The 21,033-nt window shown below is 32.9% G+C and overlaps 3 protein-coding genes across 8 annotated transcripts; all 3 read right to left on the reverse strand.

Moving 5' to 3' along the window:
* LOC109361214 (transcription factor bHLH67-like) lies at positions 240 to 3,232 on the reverse strand. Of its 2 annotated transcripts, XR_002109277.1 has the most exons (5): positions 2,731 to 3,232; positions 1,687 to 2,313; positions 1,147 to 1,539; positions 507 to 642; positions 240 to 397 (listed from the first exon to the last, which is right to left on the reverse strand). XR_002109277.1 is itself a non-coding variant. In XM_019606590.1 (4 exons), exons 1-4 carry the CDS (start codon positions 2,767 to 2,769, stop codon positions 559 to 561), a joined length of 1,143 nt encoding a protein of 380 aa, XP_019462135.1. In that variant the 5' UTR covers positions 2,770 to 3,231; the 3' UTR covers positions 240 to 558. The 2 variants fall into 2 exon arrangements, 1 of the variants encoding a protein (XP_019462135.1); XM_019606590.1 differs by having other exon boundaries at positions 240 to 642; positions 2,731 to 3,231.
* LOC109360983 (two-component response regulator-like APRR3) lies at positions 9,897 to 14,710 on the reverse strand. Of its 4 annotated transcripts, none has more exons than XM_019606243.1 (8): positions 14,306 to 14,710; positions 12,963 to 13,124; positions 12,748 to 12,875; positions 12,501 to 12,635; positions 11,911 to 12,079; positions 11,408 to 11,834; positions 10,238 to 11,015; positions 9,897 to 10,050 (listed from the first exon to the last, which is right to left on the reverse strand). In XM_019606243.1, exons 1-8 carry the CDS (start codon positions 14,475 to 14,477, stop codon positions 9,970 to 9,972), a joined length of 2,052 nt encoding a protein of 683 aa, XP_019461788.1. In that variant the 5' UTR covers positions 14,478 to 14,710; the 3' UTR covers positions 9,897 to 9,969. The 4 variants fall into 4 exon arrangements, with proteins under 4 accessions (XP_019461788.1, XP_019461787.1, XP_019461790.1 ...); XM_019606242.1 differs by having other exon boundaries at positions 12,745 to 12,875; XM_019606245.1 differs by having other exon boundaries at positions 11,408 to 11,726; positions 12,745 to 12,875; positions 14,306 to 14,709.
* On the reverse strand, positions 15,971 to 20,591 carry LOC109360637 (pyruvate dehydrogenase E1 component subunit alpha-3, chloroplastic). Of its 2 annotated transcripts, XM_019605671.1 has the most exons (4): positions 20,184 to 20,591; positions 18,626 to 19,406; positions 16,184 to 16,468; positions 15,971 to 16,137 (listed from the first exon to the last, which is right to left on the reverse strand). In XM_019605671.1, exons 1-3 carry the CDS (start codon positions 20,433 to 20,435, stop codon positions 16,191 to 16,193), a joined length of 1,311 nt encoding a protein of 436 aa, XP_019461216.1. In that variant the 5' UTR covers positions 20,436 to 20,591; the 3' UTR covers positions 15,971 to 16,137; positions 16,184 to 16,190. The 2 variants fall into 2 exon arrangements, with proteins under 2 accessions (XP_019461216.1, XP_019461215.1); XM_019605670.1 differs by having other exon boundaries at positions 15,971 to 16,468.

Genomic DNA, 21,033 nt, shown 5'->3' on the forward strand with positions numbered 1-21,033 from the left:
GTTAGACCCCAGCAAATTGACTCACTGTGTGAACTCAAGGCCAAAAAGAACCAAGCAGAAAGTGTGCAAACACATATAATTTATAGTACACAAAGATCACCCAAAGTCAATATAAAAAGATAAGCATCATTCCCTTCCTTGAAATTATGAGAATCGAAAGTGGGTCTTCTTCTTCATGGAAACATGTTGGGACCCACCCCCACTATCATACCACCATCAACCCAAATTCTAATTCACATAGAAATTAACAAACAAATTAAATTAAACATTAAACAAACAACAATTATACAATTTTATCATCCTGATAATTAAATTAACACAAACTATATAAGACGAGCATCAAATTAAATTAAATAACATAGCATATGCTCTATATTCTGTTAGTTACTAGTACCCTCTACCTCTAGCTACCTAACATGATACATTTCACATTGATGTATATAGATGTAGACAATATTTGAGTGCCTTATGTTCCCCGTTTCCCATCCACTCTGTGCCATCTTCATTTGCAATGATTTGTACTTTATTCTTCTGCTACAATCTCCCCTAAGGTTAAAGCTAGTTACCATTAATGAAGTTGAATATTTGATGAACTGCTTCTGCAATATCATTTGCTGAACTTAGCTTGCACTCTTCTTCAATCTGCATCACCAATACAACATGCCAACTCCATTATTCATTTATTACAACTTACAAATGTCATGGTTGGTTCATTTGGTTGTAGTGTTGTACATCAAAATGAATATATTAGTCATATAAGGTAGTTTATGCAAAATAAATAATTTTTTGTTGATGGGAAATAATGATGGAAAGAGAACCAGATTTTGCTTTGATTATATTGAAGTCAGAAAAAATAACAGTATACTACACTGACTTGATTCCACTTTCAAGCGGCGAGTTGACCAATAAAAAAAACAAATTATACATTTCAATTAGTACGGTACTATCATACATGATTGATGTAAGTTGGATTTATTCATAGATTAGATAAGAATGAATATATTTTATATTAGATAATAATGAATATATTTTAGATTAGATAATAATGAATATATTTTATTATTATTATGCACATAGAATTGAGTTGTGATGAGTCAAATCAAATAGCATAGAATAAGAAAAAAGATAGAAAATACAAAGTGATACCTTGAGATTGAAAGAGTATAGGACAGAAGTCACGGTGGAGGTAATGTTGAGGTGCAGAATAGTTAGTCTAAGGTCTTCTAAAGCAAGAATGGCCTTTATTAATTGACCATGCCTCCTTTGGCACTCAATTTTCAAGTTAACATGGGTTTGAATCAAAGTAACCTCTATGTGCCCCAAATTTGACTTCATTTCTGCCCTCACTTCATCCCCAAACTTCGCTTCTTCACTTGATAATGACCCCGCTGGCTTACACAACCCACTTGAATAAGAACCATTACCACTACCACTCTCTTCATTCTTTCTCACCATTTTCTGTGCTTCAAGTGATTGAAGCAACTGCTCCAACTCCTTCACAAAATCAATTGCACCTCCAATTATAGAAGCTTGGTCACCCTATCCCATGAAACAATTCAATATATCAATACAAAAAAGTTGAACTAAAACATAAAAAGATTAAATTTTTAACATGGATAAGGCAAAATAAAGGAATTTGAAGATCTGGGTCTGGCTCGATATTTCAGAAAGATAACTTTAACATACCCTTTGAATGTAGGAAGGGGGCACGAGAGATCTTAGAACACTGAGATGGTCATTCATTTGGCGTCTCCTATTGCGTTCGACAGCAATGTGAGTCATGCGTTGATTCTCCACGTCTTCTTTGTTCTTAGTTGGTCTTGTTCTCTTTCTCTTCCTTTTCTCCCTTGTAGCTATCTGAGTTTTATGGCATGATTGTGTGTTTGCATTTGCAATAATAACATGGTTGCACTCATCATAACTCATCATTTTCTCGACACATGAAGGTGTGTGTTGTTGAAGTTCATTGCTTTCAGATTTCATTGGTGACTGCATCTCCAATATGTCATGTGTCACACAACTCTCAAGTTCCATTGCTGCTTGAACCTGAGTCTCCATTATTGGAATGTAGGCCGTACTTTCCCATGGTTGTTGTTTCTTCATGTTTTGGAGACTCAGAATTGTTCTAAAACTTGGCTCCTTGAAAGGGAAAATGTGTGGAGTAGACTCCACGCTTTGAAGCATTTGCAAGAATGGCATGTTATCCTCTAAACTTGATATCATAAATTGTTGTTCATCTTCCACAAATCTCAAGCTTTGTGCATTAACCAAATCTTGCTCAAAACGATTCACTTCAAAATGGTCACCTTTGAACTGCAAGAAAATGAAAGTATAGTTGGATTTATGTGTTAATTCAGAAAATAGAAAAGAAAATGAAATGATTTATTAGGTGGATTTCACTTTGACACCAAACCCTTTAAAAAAGGAAGGAATGTAAGGTTCCGTTGAAGGATTTGGGGGTTGGGTCAGAATGGATAAAAGGGTAAGTCTATGGATGAAAAGTGAGCAAAAAAAGAAGCGAAGTGGAATGTGAAGAGAGCAGAACAAGTTGGCAGACAGATACATTTTCAGAAAAATAGTAATATGATGCATTCAATGCAAGGGTTTATTAGAGTAAATGGAGTCACTTTTCTAGATTCTAAAAATAGGATTTGAGAAAAAGAGAAGGAAGATGGAAGAAGAAAAGAAAGTAGTAATAGTAATAGGAATAAGTAACAGTGTAATACGTACACAGGAATTGAGGGGGCCAGGTCCTTGAAGCCTATCCATCAAAAATGCTGAGTTGAGAAGGTGAGTATCTTAAATGCTACCTTGTTCTCTTTCTCTTAAGTTATGCTGATACCTTATCTTTTGCTATTTTTCTGAGGGGTGACCAACATTCTATATAGCAGTAATGTTGATACTAACAAAAGAATAGTAATAAATGTAATCCCCAAGTAGAAGCAGAACGAGACCCCATATTAAGCAACACATGCATTCTTTTGTTTATATGATGATGATGCTGGAGGAGTGGAGGATACTCGCTTACTTATATAGAATATAGTATAAATGTATAATAATATAATAAATGTTGTTCTTGGAACAAGTACTCAAGTCACAACACACAAACACAAAGGGATTGGAGTGAGTTTAATCCTTGAAACAGTAGAGAGAGGAATGCGGTAAGAAATGAAAGGTGGAAAATTATGAAAAGGATTTGGAAGAGATATAGTACTATACTAGTAGATATGCATATGAAAGTGTGAGGGGGAGTTGGTGTGTGTGTGAGAGAGAGAGAGAGAGAGAGAGAGAGAGAGGTGTGTGTGTGTGTGTCTGGTTTAGAAGGTCCTAAGCATTATTGGCGGTGGCAGATTTGTCCAACAGCGTGTGGGACTCTCCACCATTTCTGTTTCACTCTCTCCCATGTAAGATAGTACCGCAATGTAACAAGGTAAAATACTTGGTTAATATGTTAGAACAAGGATCCACAATTACTTGTTTTTATTTATATTTTCGATCATAAAAATGTAATTTTATGATAAATAAAATAATAAAAGTGTTATTACACATATTTTTTATGTATTATTGTCTAACTTAGCTCTCCATCTCCGTTAATAGAGATGATCTCTACCATACAAAACAGAGTAATGTAATGCTATTCTACTAATTACAAAATTATCATTTATTTTGATTATTTCTTTTTTAAAAGTCATTAATAAAAAAATTATAAATAACATAATAATAGTATACATAATTCCTACAGTATCGGTATATGCATTGTTTTCCTATTGTTGTATTTATTTGTAAATCTCTTGTGCTAAAATTTTGCTAACATTTAGTAGAAGTGGCAATGAGATGGCTTTATTCTAGATTAATTTATTTTGAATTCAACTCAATAGTTCAATAGAGTTTTTGTCTTGGACCTGAATCCAACTCCAGTAGCACCTCAAGGATGAATCTAATCTAGTCAACCAGACATATTAAGGTAATGTATAAGTTTGAACATTATGGAATTGTCAAAACATAAAATGGAATAATCACAAGCTAAAGATGAAATATATTTACAATTTAAATTGTAAAGTAAATAATATTAATATAAATATATTACTACGGATTTGTTTATACTAAGTTAAATTATGTCAATTCTCATATCACTAATGATTTTCATATTAAATATAAATTACGTTGACTCATCCACTGATTAATAACTATATTTAATTTAAATCATTTGCCATAAATTCAAGAATATTTAAACATTAATATATATAGTCAAATATTTTCAATTTTCATACATTTCAAATACATTAATATTTTGAATACAGATATATTAGTAAGCAATTTTGGATTTTTGTGAAATTTATTATATTAGATCTCTATGATAGAGACAAATGGTTGATTAGATTTATATTATATAAAAATTTTATTAACTTGATGTAAATGTATCTATTTTTTGGCTGCTAAAGGCTAATAACTTACTTATAGCTAAGAAATAATATATTTAAAAAGAAAGATAAAAGGCAATAAGGTTCCAATTCCTGCAAACAGTGAGCAGTCTATTTAAAATGACGTTGTTTAGCCCAATGGACTCTCACTTTTGTCACAAAACTTTTTTTTTCTTAAGGGGCCATGAAAGTTTAACTTAATCTTTGCTTTTTCATTTGTACATTTTTTTGGGTTCATATATCTTAACCCGGACTAATTTGTCAATCTGAAAAATAAATTTGAATAACTATATTTCTCTTTATTTGGTTTTAATTTTAAGGACATCTCTATGTGATTTAAGAATGAAACCTCTTCAATCATTATTATCTAAGACCCTCAGGCTAAAAAATATGTATCATTCTAAATATTCAGAGTATATCATTCCAAAAGTACATTCTTCCTTTTGAAATATTTAAACATGCAAATAAATGCATTTTATTGATCATGTGTGCTAATTTTGTGACACTCATAACATTTATCAGTCTCGTTTCATGTTATACAAAGCATATAACAGTTTCTATCATGTATTTTTGGTATCTGGTTGCGCCATAATGTTCTAAAGTCCAGAATAGAGAGGTAGTTCAAATCAACCTTTCACAATTCACAAATATATCCAACCGTCCTTGTCTCATTTACATGCATGCCAGACATTGCATCTCTGGATTTTGGTCATAAATAATTATCAAATTTTGGACTGGGGCTTTATGCCACGTGCCTAAGACTCAAACTAAGTATACACTATAATGATTTATTGTCCCAAATAGTATTCCAAATCAATAAATCATGTTATGTCAACTAAAAAATACATTTTTTCATTTATTTTCCAATTTTTTTTCATTATCATTGGTTTGGGACATAATTTGAGATAATATATTCTTATCGAAGAATGTAATATCAGTTTTATCCGTACAGAATAATCACAACAAAGTTTTCTGAATTTCAACTTCATTAATAAGGATTGACATTCTAGATAAGTTGAGAGATAAGTGTGGATGGTAGCTGATTTTTTAGCTAACTATGTAGATTTGGATAACATGGTATCAACCAGGTATGGATATGAAGAGGGGAAAATGCCATATAAATCGTTGGCCTCAAAAGCTACAAACGTTATCCATTCTTCTGAATATCAAGGCACAATCAGTATCTTTGCAGAAATTCTCCAACTCAACTTTGATAAAGGACTAATAAAGATTCAAGAAGATTTTAATATTCCATTTTGTATCCTTGTTTAATTAGAAAGTGATATTTAATTAAAAGGAAATGTTACAAAATATAAACGAACATTTTTATATTAATTATCAGTATTTGATTAACTAGAAAAATGAATATATGAAGATATGATTTTTTTTTGGAATATGAGATCTTTGTTCAATAAAGAAAACCTTGTGCAGGGTCAATCCAACAAATGTGTCATTTTTTTCCTTGGATTGCAATCCAACAACTCACGCCTTCACTGCCCTACCAGGAAGTATTATATTCTGTCGTATAAGGCACTCAGTTTCATGTATTTCCTTTTCTCTTGGTAATTGATTTATTAGGGGCATTACTACTTACATTTTATAAGGCATGATTACCTTACATGAATTGTTAACCATTTTATTTTCTTATTGGTTTTCTTTATAAATTTTTAAATATTTTATTGCAAAGTCAAACAATTAACAAATAGTTAACAACTCATCCGTGACATCTTATATGTGAAAATACCAAAGCAAATCAGCACATGAAAAAATAGAGTTGAACTCCTTTATGGTCCTTGAAGATTCTACTACTGGAATATGAGAAAATAGGAAATATTTTTTTTCATTAAAACTAACTTAAAATTATGGTTATTAGATTTTTTATTTGATCACATGCATGTGACAATTATCATCTTATATTGAATTTTGTAGTATGAGAGATGATCTCCTTCTCATAAAACATGCCCCTTTTCTACTTTATAGGAAGAAGTGGAATACCACATTTATGCCTCCATTTCAAATACACATTTTCTTTCGGAGCACAACATGATTTTCCATATATCAATAAAAAAAGCCCACCTTTGGCTGAAGACGATTGTGGTGAATAGTTGTTTAATGGGTTTAGTGTGACTGTAGATGCCGTTCCTCTTAGGGCAGGTACACTTTGGCATGTGCCCTTTGTCTGTACTACTAAGCAATCATTGTCCACTACTAACAACTTGGAAGATGAGTTCCTAGCATGAGTTCTATTATATGACTATCTTATAAATTGTTCATTTTTTTTGTACTATTAAAAGTATTCCTTTACTTTATGTGCACAGCTTGTAATTGGTTGAAAAAATGTATTTAAGTTAAAAAATTAAATATTAAATATTTTTCTAACCAATCATAAGTAGTGATACATTAAATGGTACACTTTTATGGGACAGCAGATGTCCACCCATGGAAGAGCCGATTCACATGAATGAAGATTATTTATCCCCATTTTATTTTATAAAATTTTGATACACATTAAAAATTAACATGTTAAGAGAAAAAAATGCATGTATAAAAAATATAAAAGTTTTATATACTATAAGTCAATTATTTATTTTTCATTTTCAATCATTATTAACTCTTAAAAATGTAATATGGATAAATAATGGATAATATATTGATTGTCTATAAATTTTTACACTGCATAAATAGTACTTTAATTTTGTTCTCGTTATTCAATTTTTGTTAATATGTTTTGGGATAGCTAATCTTCATTTGTACTCATGTGTTATATAAACCTGGAACATAAGTGAGAAATACATCAATCAACTTTATTTTTTGGTTTTTCACTCTTCTTAATTTAAAAAATTTGCAAGAAAAAAATCGATTTTCCATAACCTGGTTAATCTAATTTAACCCATTCTAAAGTCTTAAGTCTTAACCAATTTTGATGGATTATCCAAGGTTTAACCGATACAACCACAAATTCAATTAATACCCTTACCCATCACCAAGAAGGACCACTCATTGTCTAATGGACCATGTCCCTCAGGTTTTGACAACCATGGTTGAAAGTCTTTGATAAAATATCCCTTCTCCCATTCTGCAAGCGATATTTATTGGGAGAGACAATCACGAATCCCGAAAAAGATTAATTACTTATTAAAAGAAAAGTAAGGTAATACATTTGGTAGTTAAAGAAAACAACTTTTATCATCCTCTGTATGATGGATGATCTATTACTACATCTATAAGTACTCACAGAGTTGTAAGGCTTGTACTGATCTTAATAAACATCCAGATCAAACTCACTTAAACTTCAAAAAAATATAGTACTAGCAACAAGCAAAGGAAATCAAATCATTTCCAAAACATTTTTCTGTTGCTTGATTTTAACAAGTTTTGTAAACAAGACCCGAGGAAAATATAAGGCTCCAAAATTCCTTTTTTGGAGCCTTCAAATGAATTATAATATGGCCACATTATTACTTAACGACTTTCCTGAGAATTAGTCAGACAAAGTCTCTGCAACTTTCATATACAGACCACCTTGAAGATATATGAAAACAAAACTTTTCAATTCATAAGCACGCATAAACACAACATATTCTTCATGCAAGTATGAATGTGTGTTGAGATATTTCGTATTTTTAAGTGAAGTATATATAGATTTTAGTGACAATTGTTTCTATGATAATTTAAGTTATACAAATTGCAAAGTTGTATATAAAATTAGAGTAGTGATACATTAAATGGTACACTTTTATGGGACAGCAGATGTCCACCCATGGAAGAGCCGATTCACATGAATGAAGATTATTTATCCCCATTTTATTTTATAAAATTTTGATACACATTAAAAATTAACATGTTAAGAGAAAAAAATGCATGTATAAAAAATATAAAAGTTTTATATACTATAAGTCAATTATTTATTTTTCATTTTCAATCATTATTAACTCTTAAAAATGTAATATGGATAAATAATGGATAATATATTGATTGTCTATAAATTTTTACACTGCATAAATAGTACTTTAATTTTGTTCTCGTTATTCAATTTTTGTTAATATGTTTTGGGATAGCTAATCTTCATTTGTACTCATGTGTTATATAAACCTGGAACATAAGTGAGAAATACATCAATCAACTTTATTTTTTGGTTTTTCACTCTTCTTAATTTAAAAAATTTGCAAGAAAAAAATCGATTTTCCATAACCTGGTTAATCTAATTTAACCCATTCTAAAGTCTTAAGTCTTAACCAATTTTGATGGATTATCCAAGGTTTAACCGATACAACCACAAATTCAATTAATACCCTTACCCATCACCAAGAAGGACCACTCATTGTCTAATGGACCATGTCCCTCAGGTTTTGACAACCATGGTTGAAAGTCTTTGATAAAATATCCCTTCTCCCATTCTGCAAGCGATATTTATTGGGAGAGACAATCACGAATCCCGAAAAAGATTAATTACTTATTAAAAGAAAAGTAAGGTAATACATTTGGTAGTTAAAGAAAACAACTTTTATCATCCTCTGTATGATGGATGATCTATTACTACATCTATAAGTACTCACAGAGTTGTAAGGCTTGTACTGATCTTAATAAACATCCAGATCAAACTCACTTAAACTTCAAAAAAATATAGTACTAGCAACAAGCAAAGGAAATCAAATCATTTCCAAAACATTTTTCTGTTGCTTGATTTTAACAAGTTTTGTAAACAAGACCCGAGGAAAATATAAGGCTCCAAAATTCCTTTTTTGGAGCCTTCAAATGAATTATAATATGGCCACATTATTACTTAACGACTTTCCTGAGAATTAGTCAGACAAAGTCTCTGCAACTTTCATATACAGACCACCTTGAAGATATATGAAAACAAAACTTTTCAATTCATAAGCACGCATAAACACAACATATTCTTCATGCAAGTATGAATGTGTGTTGAGATATTTCGTATTTTTAAGTGAAGTATATATAGATTTTAGTGACAATTGTTTCTATGATAATTTAAGTTATACAAATTGCAAAGTTGTATATAAAATTAGAGAATCTCACATTTAGTTAATTTGCGAATATAATGGTTTAATGCTATCAAGTGATGAAGAGTATGCATGCCTAACTTAATTTTAATTAATTTAAAGGAAAAATATCTATGTAACAAAAGATGAAAGAAGTACCTAATAGTGTTAACGGCTTTTGACAAATTTACAAATGACCACACACATCATTGCTCTTTAGAAAATTGGCTAGCGTGTATTAGATCTTTGTCAAGCATTTGACATCATTTTTTGGGTTAATAAAAAAATCTGTCACTTTAATAAGCATGCCTCTTGATAATATTGAGTTAATAAAAAATATACACAAGGTAAGCAACCCCCTAAACAAGTACAATCCTAAATTTGTAAGTGACAGTCAAAATAACAAGCTAAAACAAAACTCTAAGTATGCTAAATTACTACCCTTTAGCAATAACCCTACTTGTCCAATACTTCAACCAAACAGATTCCATTAAAGGCACTATACCCTACAGCTAATCCCCACCACTAATCAGTCTTGAAGTCAATTATGAATCAACTTGGCGTACAAATTGCCCTTTGACCCGAGGGCGCTGCTCTGCAAGTCTTTTCCGGCTTTGATATCGAACCTGTACAAGAAAAATTCAAGCAATGAGCATTTGAAAGACCAGTCCAGTTAACTTGGACATGAATGTCATCAGATTCCAGATTATGAGATCTTCACTGAAATACGCTATAGGAGTTTTTGACTAACTAAAATCATAGATGCGCATTTGAATAATTTTAGAGGGAATTGAACTAGCATACTTGTAGTACCTTTTTCTCATAGCATCTTTCTTTTCGTTTCAGTCGAAACTTTTCTAGAGCTGCTTCTCTTTGACTTGAGTCATAAGATTTTGTTCCTCTAAATCCACCATAATCAGGGCAACTACTGTCACTAAAAATTTGAGGGTTGTTCTTGGTTACCACACTTGAAGTAGCATTTCCATCACTTCCACTGCCTATGTTTCCATGTGCACTATTAATATGATTTGCACCATCATGGCATAAACTAGTATTACCAGCAGTTTGACTAGCAGCCGGAGAATCAAGCCTTGCATGATTCAAATTGCTTTTATCATGTACATTTTTATCACGGGAAGTATACGTAGCTTCATCACAATGGTGACAATGTTGTTCCGAGTTCTGACTTTCAGGACTGGATTGAGAGGATTGACTTGTGGGAAAGGAAGAACTCTCTTCCTGGCATACTGGTTTTGGATTGCATATGGAATGAACATCAGATTGTGCACATAAAACAGAAGTGAAAACATTATCATGTCCCATAGATGGAAGATCAGAGGTAACCCCATTCCCAGAGAAGATTCCAAATTGCTTGTTTGATAATCTTGGTTCAACATGTTCAAACTGACCAATGACCAGAGTGGTCATGTTCTCCTGATTTTGATTTGTGCCACCATACTGATATGAAGTGTCAACACTATTTCTAGATAATTTATGGGATTTATGAGAACCCCCAACCGTGTTGTTTACTATAGCAGAAGTAATTGGTGGTGATGGAAAAAGAGGTTGCAATAACTTACTACCAGTGTACCTGCAGATAGAAATTTGTCACTCATAATCAGAAATCCTATGTAGTCACAAATGATTATCACATGTTGATTTTTTGAATAAGTCAGTAGGAGAAATGCTTTTGAATGAAAGACTTGATCTACATGTAAAGGAGCACAAAAAAGACTGGGAAGGGAACAAGAAAGCAAAGGTAAAAAAATTATAAAGTGAAGAACTTCAGATTTAAATTTGCCTTTACATAAGAAATATAGTATCTGGAAATAACCTCTTCGCTTACGAGAATAAGATTACGTACATCTAATTTCCCCATACCCAACTAGTAGAGAGCCTCTTACACTAGGCTAACCTTTTAGAAGAGATATAGCATAAAATGTCTTGGGTATTATCGGTTTAGAACTAAAAAAATCAACTAACCAAGAAAAGGCAGATGTATTTGAATGGTCCATTCTTTGTCTTTCCTCAGATGCTTCATTTGCTTGCTTACATGAGCTCATAGAAGAACATCTTAAAGAAAGTTCCAATCGTGTATCAAAATCAAATTTGGTTGTGTTACCATCACTCAACCTACAGTTTTCATCAGGGTAATTCCGACGATTATCAAATGTGCCAATCAAGTTAATAGCTGCTCTTGAAGGCTCTACCAGTTCCTCACTGCTCCCTTGGATCTCAAAATTAATATAAGGGTCGATTCTGCTTAACATAACTCCTAAAACATCATCTTTGTCTTCATTTTCTGTACAGCAAAGGTCTTGTTCTAGTCTTAAATCTGCTGATTTAAAAGTTTTGCTGCAACTCGCACCCTCTAAAACAAATGTAATTGATTCCTCTGCAGTAAATGTTTTTATGGGATGACGCAACTGTCAGTAACAAAAAGAGTACAACAAATTAGAATAAACGTAGATGAGAGAATTACACACCTCCTGACCCATTATCATGCTTAGCTGATTCACTTTCAAATGTGGTAGACTCTTCATGTTTCACCACATCAATGTTGCTCAATTTCAAAGAACTCTTCATCTGGGACGCATCCGGCATATTTTCCATGTATGTACTCTCAGCTTCCAAAAATGGCAATCTGTAAGTGCTCTGCACACAAGAGTTGGCAAAAGATGAAGCTTGTGTGAAATTTCATTAAGCCAACATTATCTAGAAATATAATTTTCCTCAAGCTCAGTGGCTATGCATTGTACAAAGGATTTTAGGTTTCTAGGTTGCATGTCTTGAATGTCACTCAAGCCAACATGAGTAAAAAGTTTAGATAGAACAAAAATAAAATTAGCTGAATTAAAAATTACAACACGACAAGGACGAGGAAATCGAGGGGGATCTAAATCATTAGATTCAAGTAGGATAGATGAAATGGCAGAATTGTTCCTCCTAGTAGGACTAAGGCTTGGTTTTTGTTGTAAATAAAAACTAAACCGCTTAACACCAAATTGAAAGTTGACATATCTAAGAATCAATTTACAAGATGACTAACTAGTAAAATTGGGAAGGTGGAACATACTTGAGCCTCACTCCGTTCATTATTTTTCTGTGCGGAAGCCACAAAACCACTATATTGATTGCTTGCAGAGTTGTCTTCTGAGGCAGTTTTAAGCCTCTTCTGTAGTAAAGTTGTATTTTGAGGAGGACTTCTAATCTGTGCACACAATATACAATGGAATGAAACAAAAGATAAGTATATGCAAATTTGTAAGCCACAACAAAGCAAAAAAATATAAAAACATTTCTATAAAAATATGACATACAGCATGTCTTCTCCATACATGCTGCCACAAGTTCCCAAGCTCATTCCTCCGAACAGGTTTTATAAGAAAATCAGCTGCACCTTTTGACATGCATTTAAGAACCATGCTAACTGAATCCTGAGAAGACATCACTGCAAGTTCGAGAGAATAAACCTGAGCTCAATAGCCTTATTTAACTAGCATGAAGATTAAGAACACACATTAAGAAGACAACATACTTATAACAGGAATGTTTTTGCAAATGTCATGTTCCATGATTAAAGTGAGGAGTGGAAATCCAGATATTGCTGGCAACTGCACTTCTGTTAATATGAGATCTATGTCAGGTGCTTTCCTCTTCAATGCCTGCCACGCCTTTAATCCATCTGGAACAGCCGTAACTACACAAAAAAATCACCATTACAAAGTTCATAAGATCCTATACAGAAAAAGCATACACCTTCTGCGCACATACTTGAAGAAACTAACTTTCAGAGAGCAATCCCACTACCATAAAATAGCCACGAATATGATTGTCTGACAGAGATTGGATCAGCATAGTATAATATTCAAACCACAAATTTTAAATTGCTGCATATGGATTCGATCATTATAGAGCAGTAAGAGCACAATATGATGCATACCAATGTGATGGTGTGTATATGCTTTAGAGGACTAAAATGAGTGTGCTGCGTTTAAAACGCCAAGAGTATTGCCAAAATTGCATCTATCCAAACAATAAACTAAAAATACTAGATTCCTCTCATGTAAAATAACAGTCATTCTAGAGGGGCTTAAATATGTTTTTGGACATTTATACGTCGCGTTACTTACGACCTGTTTGCGAGTTGGATTTTGGAAAGGAAAGAAATGAGAAACTTAATAGTCGTAAATAGTCTAAATGGTTCCGAAGTCTCTCATTTCCTTTCCCTCATAAAGGAAACTCGCAAACATACGGTTAGTCTTTGTCATATACTTTTTTTTCAGTATTTAGTATGTTCCTTGAGTTGATCTTCATTTTCGAGCTAAAGTATATGATTAAATACTTCAAAAAAACGGGGACTAATATCAGCTTTACCCGTGTAGATGTAGGAATAAAACATATTTAATTCATTATAGGAAAGTAAATTGTATCTTTATCTCTCTAACGTGCCCTCTCATATCATATTCAACAGAGATCCCTAAAAAATAAAGACAAAAGATACAATTCATCTTTCATACACCCAAAACAACAAAAGGATACTAATAATCTCTAACTTAAGCAGAAGCATCATTTGGATGTTCTTATCATTCGTAAGTATCATAAAGAAATTCTCTAGAATCAAAACAAAAGAGCAGAACATAACTGAAGGCTCATTTTAGCAAGCCATCCAAAAATCCAATCCAAATAGATCGCAAACCAAACCAAACCAAAAGGAATTACAATCTACCCGGTTAAATAACTCAATCATTATTTTTTTCTATAACAAAATTTAACCTCTATTTTCATTTGTGGAAAAAAATGCAAATACATTATCCAAAAAATAGAAGAAAAGAAGACAATAATAAATACAAAAAAAATGAATTAAAAAAGAAATAGAACCTTTATAACTGCAATTTCGGAGAAGAGCAGCGATGATGTGGCGGGTAGAATAATCAGGTTCAATGAGAAGAACTCTAAGAACCATCTTTGGCAAAATCCTCTCCCACCTAATCATTTCCTCAGCACAATTACTATTATTGTCATTCTTCATCTTCGTGTTGCTCTGCTTCATCGTTGCATCTCAAACACCGTACTATATAATAAAAAACAAGGAATATACTACAATTAATTAACCTCGGCCTGTAAGGAGTAGACACGTGGAAGAAAAATATCTGGAATTTCTGCATTATTTTAGTGGGGAGCCAAGTGGGGAAAATGATTTCCAAGCTACTCTTGTCTACTGTACCTGTAATCAACCGTGAAAGTCGCCAAAAATATCTTGCATGGAATCTCTTTCTTTTTAGATTTAAAGCTAAAACCATGTTGTATGTTTTTTGTGTTTTTTCATAGTAATTTCCTCTAAGCTAATAAAAGAAATGATTAAAAAATAATATATTCTCCTTCCTAGTAATATGTGTCACATATGTTAGAGAAACAGTTATTAAAAGAAACAAAGATAAGAAAACTCTTGTTAATATTAAAAAACATATTATTAAAGATTAGAAATGATATATGTCATATTTTTTACGTGTGTAAGAATTTGAATTAGAAATTTTGTAAGAAAATATACTATTACTTAAAACGTGATATACTTCACTTTGTGGAATCAAAAGTAATATAATTACTGAATTTGACGATCCAATTAGTCTGATACTTTGTTTTGGTACATGAGCGATTGTTAGTTCTAATTCTTTTTTACTATGAAAAGTCTCGTCTGAATAAGTTAAACAGGTTGAAGTGGATATATCCGATCCGAATAGACATTTAAAGGATAAAACCGATTAAGCTTTATCTTCTTCTGATTTGATGTTTCATTACATTCTTGCGGGATATGGTGGGGTCTACCTAGTGTACAGTTGTTGCGCTTGTTGGTGCTCTTCACTCTAGATATTTTCCCTCATAGAATCATCTCGGTCCCACACTTTTCATCTTGTGGTGGTAATACGTACACGTGGAGTATCCATTATTCACTCAAATTTTATTGTCACTGTCTTCTTTATGCACAATCATATTCTTAGTATGGAGACATTTTGTGTTCATTTTAAATGAGAACAAAAACAACATAATAAATATAATATCTATATGATGATAGTGTATAGATTTATATACAATTAATATATTATTAATTATTTATTGTAAATTGTTTTCTCAAACAAAAATAACATGTAAAAGTAAAATTATCATTTTGCACCAGTTCGTAGAGGCTATGAAATCTGCAAAGGAATGTAATCAAACTTTCAGCTACATTTTCAGCCTTCAAATACATTTTCAACCTTCAAATACATTTTCAGCTTTCAGCTAATTTTCAATTTAACAACCATAATTTTAGTCAAATTTAAAAAAGCTTTTTAGTTCAAACTTTAAACATCAATTCCCAAACATTGATTTACATTGCCGTGTGATAAGGCCAAGATTCTCAGCCACTAGATAATTTGCCTACAAATATAGGACTTTGTTATCCCACGTAGCAATCATATTTGAGACACCTAAGATATAAATGGACTAACAAAAATAACATGTAAAGGTAAAATTATCATTTTACACCAGTTCGTAGAGGCTATGAAATCTGCAAAAGTATGTAATCAAACTTCGGGGATTGTTATTCTTGACATAAGTTCCACAAACAGATAAACATAAGACAAGAAAAAACAAAATTTCCAACCTAAAGAACAAGACCTGTTTATATAAGACAACATAATGCATTCTATTTAGTAAGATTTGATGACTAGAATCTGCATATAAAACTAAAAGGTCCAAGAAGATAGAAGTTGTGAAGACATAAAGATTAGACATGAGCAGTGCCTTGGGTGAATTTTGGATCCTCACATCTATACTTGCCATCTGGACCAATTCCAAAACCTTTAGGATCAGCAAACACATTCTCTAAAAGCTGGCTGCGTTCCGGATGAGGACTCGCGTCTGCAAAGTCAACAGCTTCATCTAGGAGCTCCTCGATTTTCTTGTCTATGCTCTTCAATTCTTGTTCACTGGCTAATTTGTTCTCGAGAATGTATTTGGTCAGTGCAGCGATGGGATCCCTGGTAGCATACTTTGCTTTCTCAGCTGCCAAAGCAAAAACAGATTACTATGATGATTGATAATCATTATGAACATCGCATTGCCAATTCTGATGTTAATAATGTTTTACGAACATATGAAGAAAGCATAGAAAAGCAGCCCAGTATATGAGGCTCTCACCACCTAGTGGGGTCTAGGAAAGGTAGATAGATATACACAACCTTACTATCACTTGCGAAAAAGTTGTTTCCAGAATTTGAACTCATGGCTTCCAGCCTTCCAGGTTACAAGGCAAATTATAAATTTAGCACATCTTTAATGATAAATCATGTTAAATGTATTAGACAACCCAATAACTAAGCAACTACCACCTTGCCAAAGTAGTCAAGTGACTGCTTTAAAAAGTAGTTCAAAATTTCATATAGTTCATTTAAAGTAACAAACTTCACATTATACACACATTAACATACAGATGAATGCCCCGAACAAAACAAAAATAGGAACTGATATAAAGCTAGCAATCATAATAAGCATTCCCTGCTTTGCAATAAACAACATTATGAATGGACTAAGGAAAAAGATAACACTGTAATCCAGGATAAAACAAATCAGATTTAATTTTACTTTTTCCGTCTTATACGTAAACTCCATCAGGCGAAGGATACCCTCATATGTCAAATATAAACCCTTGCAAAAACATTCACCTGTTTGTTTAGTTTTTTATTCTGTTGACAAGTGGCTAAGCATACAGACATTTGATAGGATGCTTATTATGGGATTTATTAGAAATAGGATGGTCATCATCTAACAATATAAGAACATTCTAAAAATATTGAATACAAATTATTTAATTAAATCTAAATAACTATATAATATTCTATCCTATCCCATTTCTAATAAATCCCATAATAAGCATCCTATCAACATTCCAAAACATTTCTGCGAGGAAGCCATGACAACAATAAAAGTAAAGGAAAATGGAAATCTTTTATACTCATCAACATAAATTAGGCAGTGCTAGAGATGGAATATACTACATAATCTCAGGGTCAAACTGAAGTTGTCAATAGATGTTTACAAACTTATTTACGTGGCATGACAGGGAGTCAGGGACCAAGCCTAAACAATGGGCAGATTGGTTGGTGTGGGCGGTGTTCTGGTTCAATACTAATTACAATGCTGCTATTCCATCTAAAGCGGAAGCTGTAAATCAATTACAGCAACTGCGGGATGAGGTGCTGCAGGAATTGAAGGCTCGCCTGTTGAAAGCTTAATAACAGAACCGGGTACAGGCTAAAAAACACAGATGAGAAGTAGTGTTTCAGGAAGGGGGCTGAGTCTAATTGAAGTTGCAGCCCTATAGGTCTGAAATCTGTAAAACGCCCAACCGCTAAACTTAGACCATATTTCTATGGTCCTTATCAAATCATTCAACACATTGGGCAAGTGGTATACAAGTTACAACTGCCACCGAACAGCTGCATTCACCTGGTTTTCCCATAGCACAGGGATCAAAATGCATGTCAATACACAATTTTTTCACAAATCATTTGAAATCATATGATAATGGCTCAAGACTAAGAAATTGGTTGCTTAAGGTAGAGAACCCTTCATTTATTGATTAAACCTAGTATCCCCATCCTATTGGACATCTTTTCCCAATGAAGTTACTAACATTACCAACACCCAATGATAAAGGTGGAACCTCTTTCAACCATTACTAGATTTAAAGTGCATGAGTGCAAGTTTAACCATATCAAGATATGAGGTTTATATATCGCTAATCTATATAGCCAATAAGAATCAGAATAAGAACCTCTTTGTTCTGTTGTGAGGGAAGAAGGGCTAACAAAATGACTAGCAACTACCTGAATAGGCATACATTGTCTCTGAGCATCATAATATTGTTGATCAGCAACATGTAAAAGAAAGATCTTCAAAAAATGTTTAAATTCCTAGGAAGCTTGGAAGTTAAGCAAACCAAACAACCAAGAGTTATCTTGCTTTAGATCAGTTAAGCGGTTAAGCCATTTGAGTATACAAAAAGGAAGCTTAGTAAACTATAAACTATATGACAAAATAAACAAATAGGGATGCATAGTGCAACTGAAGATAGGTAGCACCAGAAAAGCACAGGAACAATAACATATTTGCTTCAAAATTAAGACCATGGTGGAAATAAATAATTATATAAATGCTCACCAGGGTCACGAAGCTCATCGGGATCAGCCAATGAGTGTCCTCTAAATCTATAGGTCTCACATTCCACCAAAGTTGGTCCCTCTCCTCTTCTGGCTCTTTCGATTGCCTCCTTTGCCACATCTCTGACCTTCAAAACATCCATCCCATCTACATGAACCCCTGGCATCCCAAATGCTGGTCCTTTCTTCCATATCTGAGGATCAGAAGTTGACCTGAGATGTGACATCCCAATAGCCCACAAATTGTTTTCGACCACAAATATAATTGGCAACTTCCACAAAGCTGCCATGTTCAGGCATTCAAAGAATTGCCCATTATTACAAGTCCCATCTCCAAAAAATGCGACTGTCACATTATCAGCACCTGGCTCTTTCAGAACCTCTCTTCTGTACTTGCATGTAAATGCAGTCCCAGTGGCCACTGGAATTCCTTCACCAATGAAGGCAAACCCACCAATCAGATTGTGCTCTTTCGAGAACATATGCATTGAACCGCCCTGACCTCGGCAGATTCCTGTGGCCTTCCCATAGAGTTCACTCATCACACTGCGAGCCGGGACTCCCTTACTCAGTGCATGGACATGGTCCCTGTAGGTGCTCACTATATAATCTTCCTTCTTCAGAAGCCTGATAAACCCAGTTGACACAGCTTCTTGGCCGTTGTACAAGTGAACAAAACCAAACATTTTGCCCCTGTAGTACATCTGGGCGCACATGTCCTCAAATGACCTCCCTAATACCATGTCTTCATAGAGATCCAAACCTTCCTCTTTTGTAATAAGCTGCACAGACAAATACATGTAAAATCAATAGTCGCAAAAAAGAGGAATTCCCAATTGAAAATTGCAAACTAACCACAAGACTAATGTAGTGTTTACTATTTTGGAGGGTCTAAACTCAATTTTGAATATTTTTCAGCATGATTGATATTCCCAAGATAATCACCTATATCTGGATATGGAGCCCAAACCTTAGTTGAAGAAGTAATAAATTTTCAATTCTGCATTCATCAAAATACAATTTGGGTTTTCATCTACTATTATAATAATAATACCATTAGAAAATGTCATATTGTCCCATTCATTTTCACTGTGCATATTACAAATTCGGTAATATGAAATCTAAAAAGTTGGTCTTGCTAACACTATCTAAATACTATTCATTCCATATTATCCAAACATGAATAATCATTTACTACTTACTACAAACTCATTAAAATAATATTAAAATTGGAAAACCCACTCAATCAAAACTTAGTTTTACGAGTGGGTTCCCAAACACATCCTAAATGTTTTCAATAATCTGAACCCAATTGAACAAATAACACAGGAAAAAAATATCATTATCATTGTGTCAAGCAACTATACATCCAAATATACAAAAGGGCACTCAAATTTGAATCGTGCAGCTTATAAACCAACAGGGTCCAATTCACATGAGCCGAATTAAATAGTAATTACAAAAGTTCAGTTTTTTAAGATACCCATTACGAGAATCAATAGTAATTTTCAGAAAGTACAGATCTTTAATATGAAAACGAAGATGAATAAAGAGATTACCAGATTGGAGTTAGTTTTGAGCTTCTTCTCCTTGACAACATCGGAGACAGCAACAATATGTGAAGATGATGAACGGCGTTGAGAAAGAGACTTAGAGAAAGCATTGAATCGAAGTTTGTGTGTGGATCCAACAAAAGAGGAAGTAGCTTTGAATGATGGATCAAAAGAGAGAGATTTTTCAGTAGATCTGGGAGAAGGGGTGGAGGAATTGAGAGGAAGAGGGTGAACAAACTTGGTTGCAGAGAAAGACATTGTTGTTTCTGCAACAAAAAAGAGAGAGAGAAATGTTAATGAAAGAAGAAGAAGAAGAAGAAGAATGTGGATTATATATAAAAGGGTAAGGGAAGAAGGTGAATTTGACGGAGGAAACTAGGGTGAGGGACTTTGGAATTATCGTATTCAGCGTTGGGATTAAATGATAAATATTAGGCCTATAATTAGGAAATACTAACGTTTGTATGTGTGATTTATAATTCATTTTTATCAGAAAAACTAAATTAATACATTTTAAAAAAAATAATATTTCTTTTACCATTGTATTCTAACATTTAATCTTTTATTTCTTTCTTTTTTATGGTTTACATTTGTTACCGAAATTTGTTGAAAATAACAATCACATACTATAAAAAAAGATTTATTATATACCATAAATAAGAAATACTTTTTATTATTATATAAAAAAAAATTCACTTCTAACACTTTGTCCAAATCATTTCTAATGATAATAAGGTGTGTCATAAACCAAACTTTCCATCATGTTATAAAAACTGGACGGTCCGCCCAGTTTGATTACTTACTGGATTTGAAAACGGTTCTAGTTTACCGTTTTAATTGAGTGGCGGTTGGATCA

This window comes from Lupinus angustifolius, chromosome LG11, assembly GCF_001865875.1.
Source record: "Lupinus angustifolius cultivar Tanjil chromosome LG11, LupAngTanjil_v1.0, whole genome shotgun sequence".
NCBI lineage: Eukaryota > Viridiplantae > Streptophyta > Magnoliopsida > Fabales > Fabaceae > Lupinus > Lupinus angustifolius.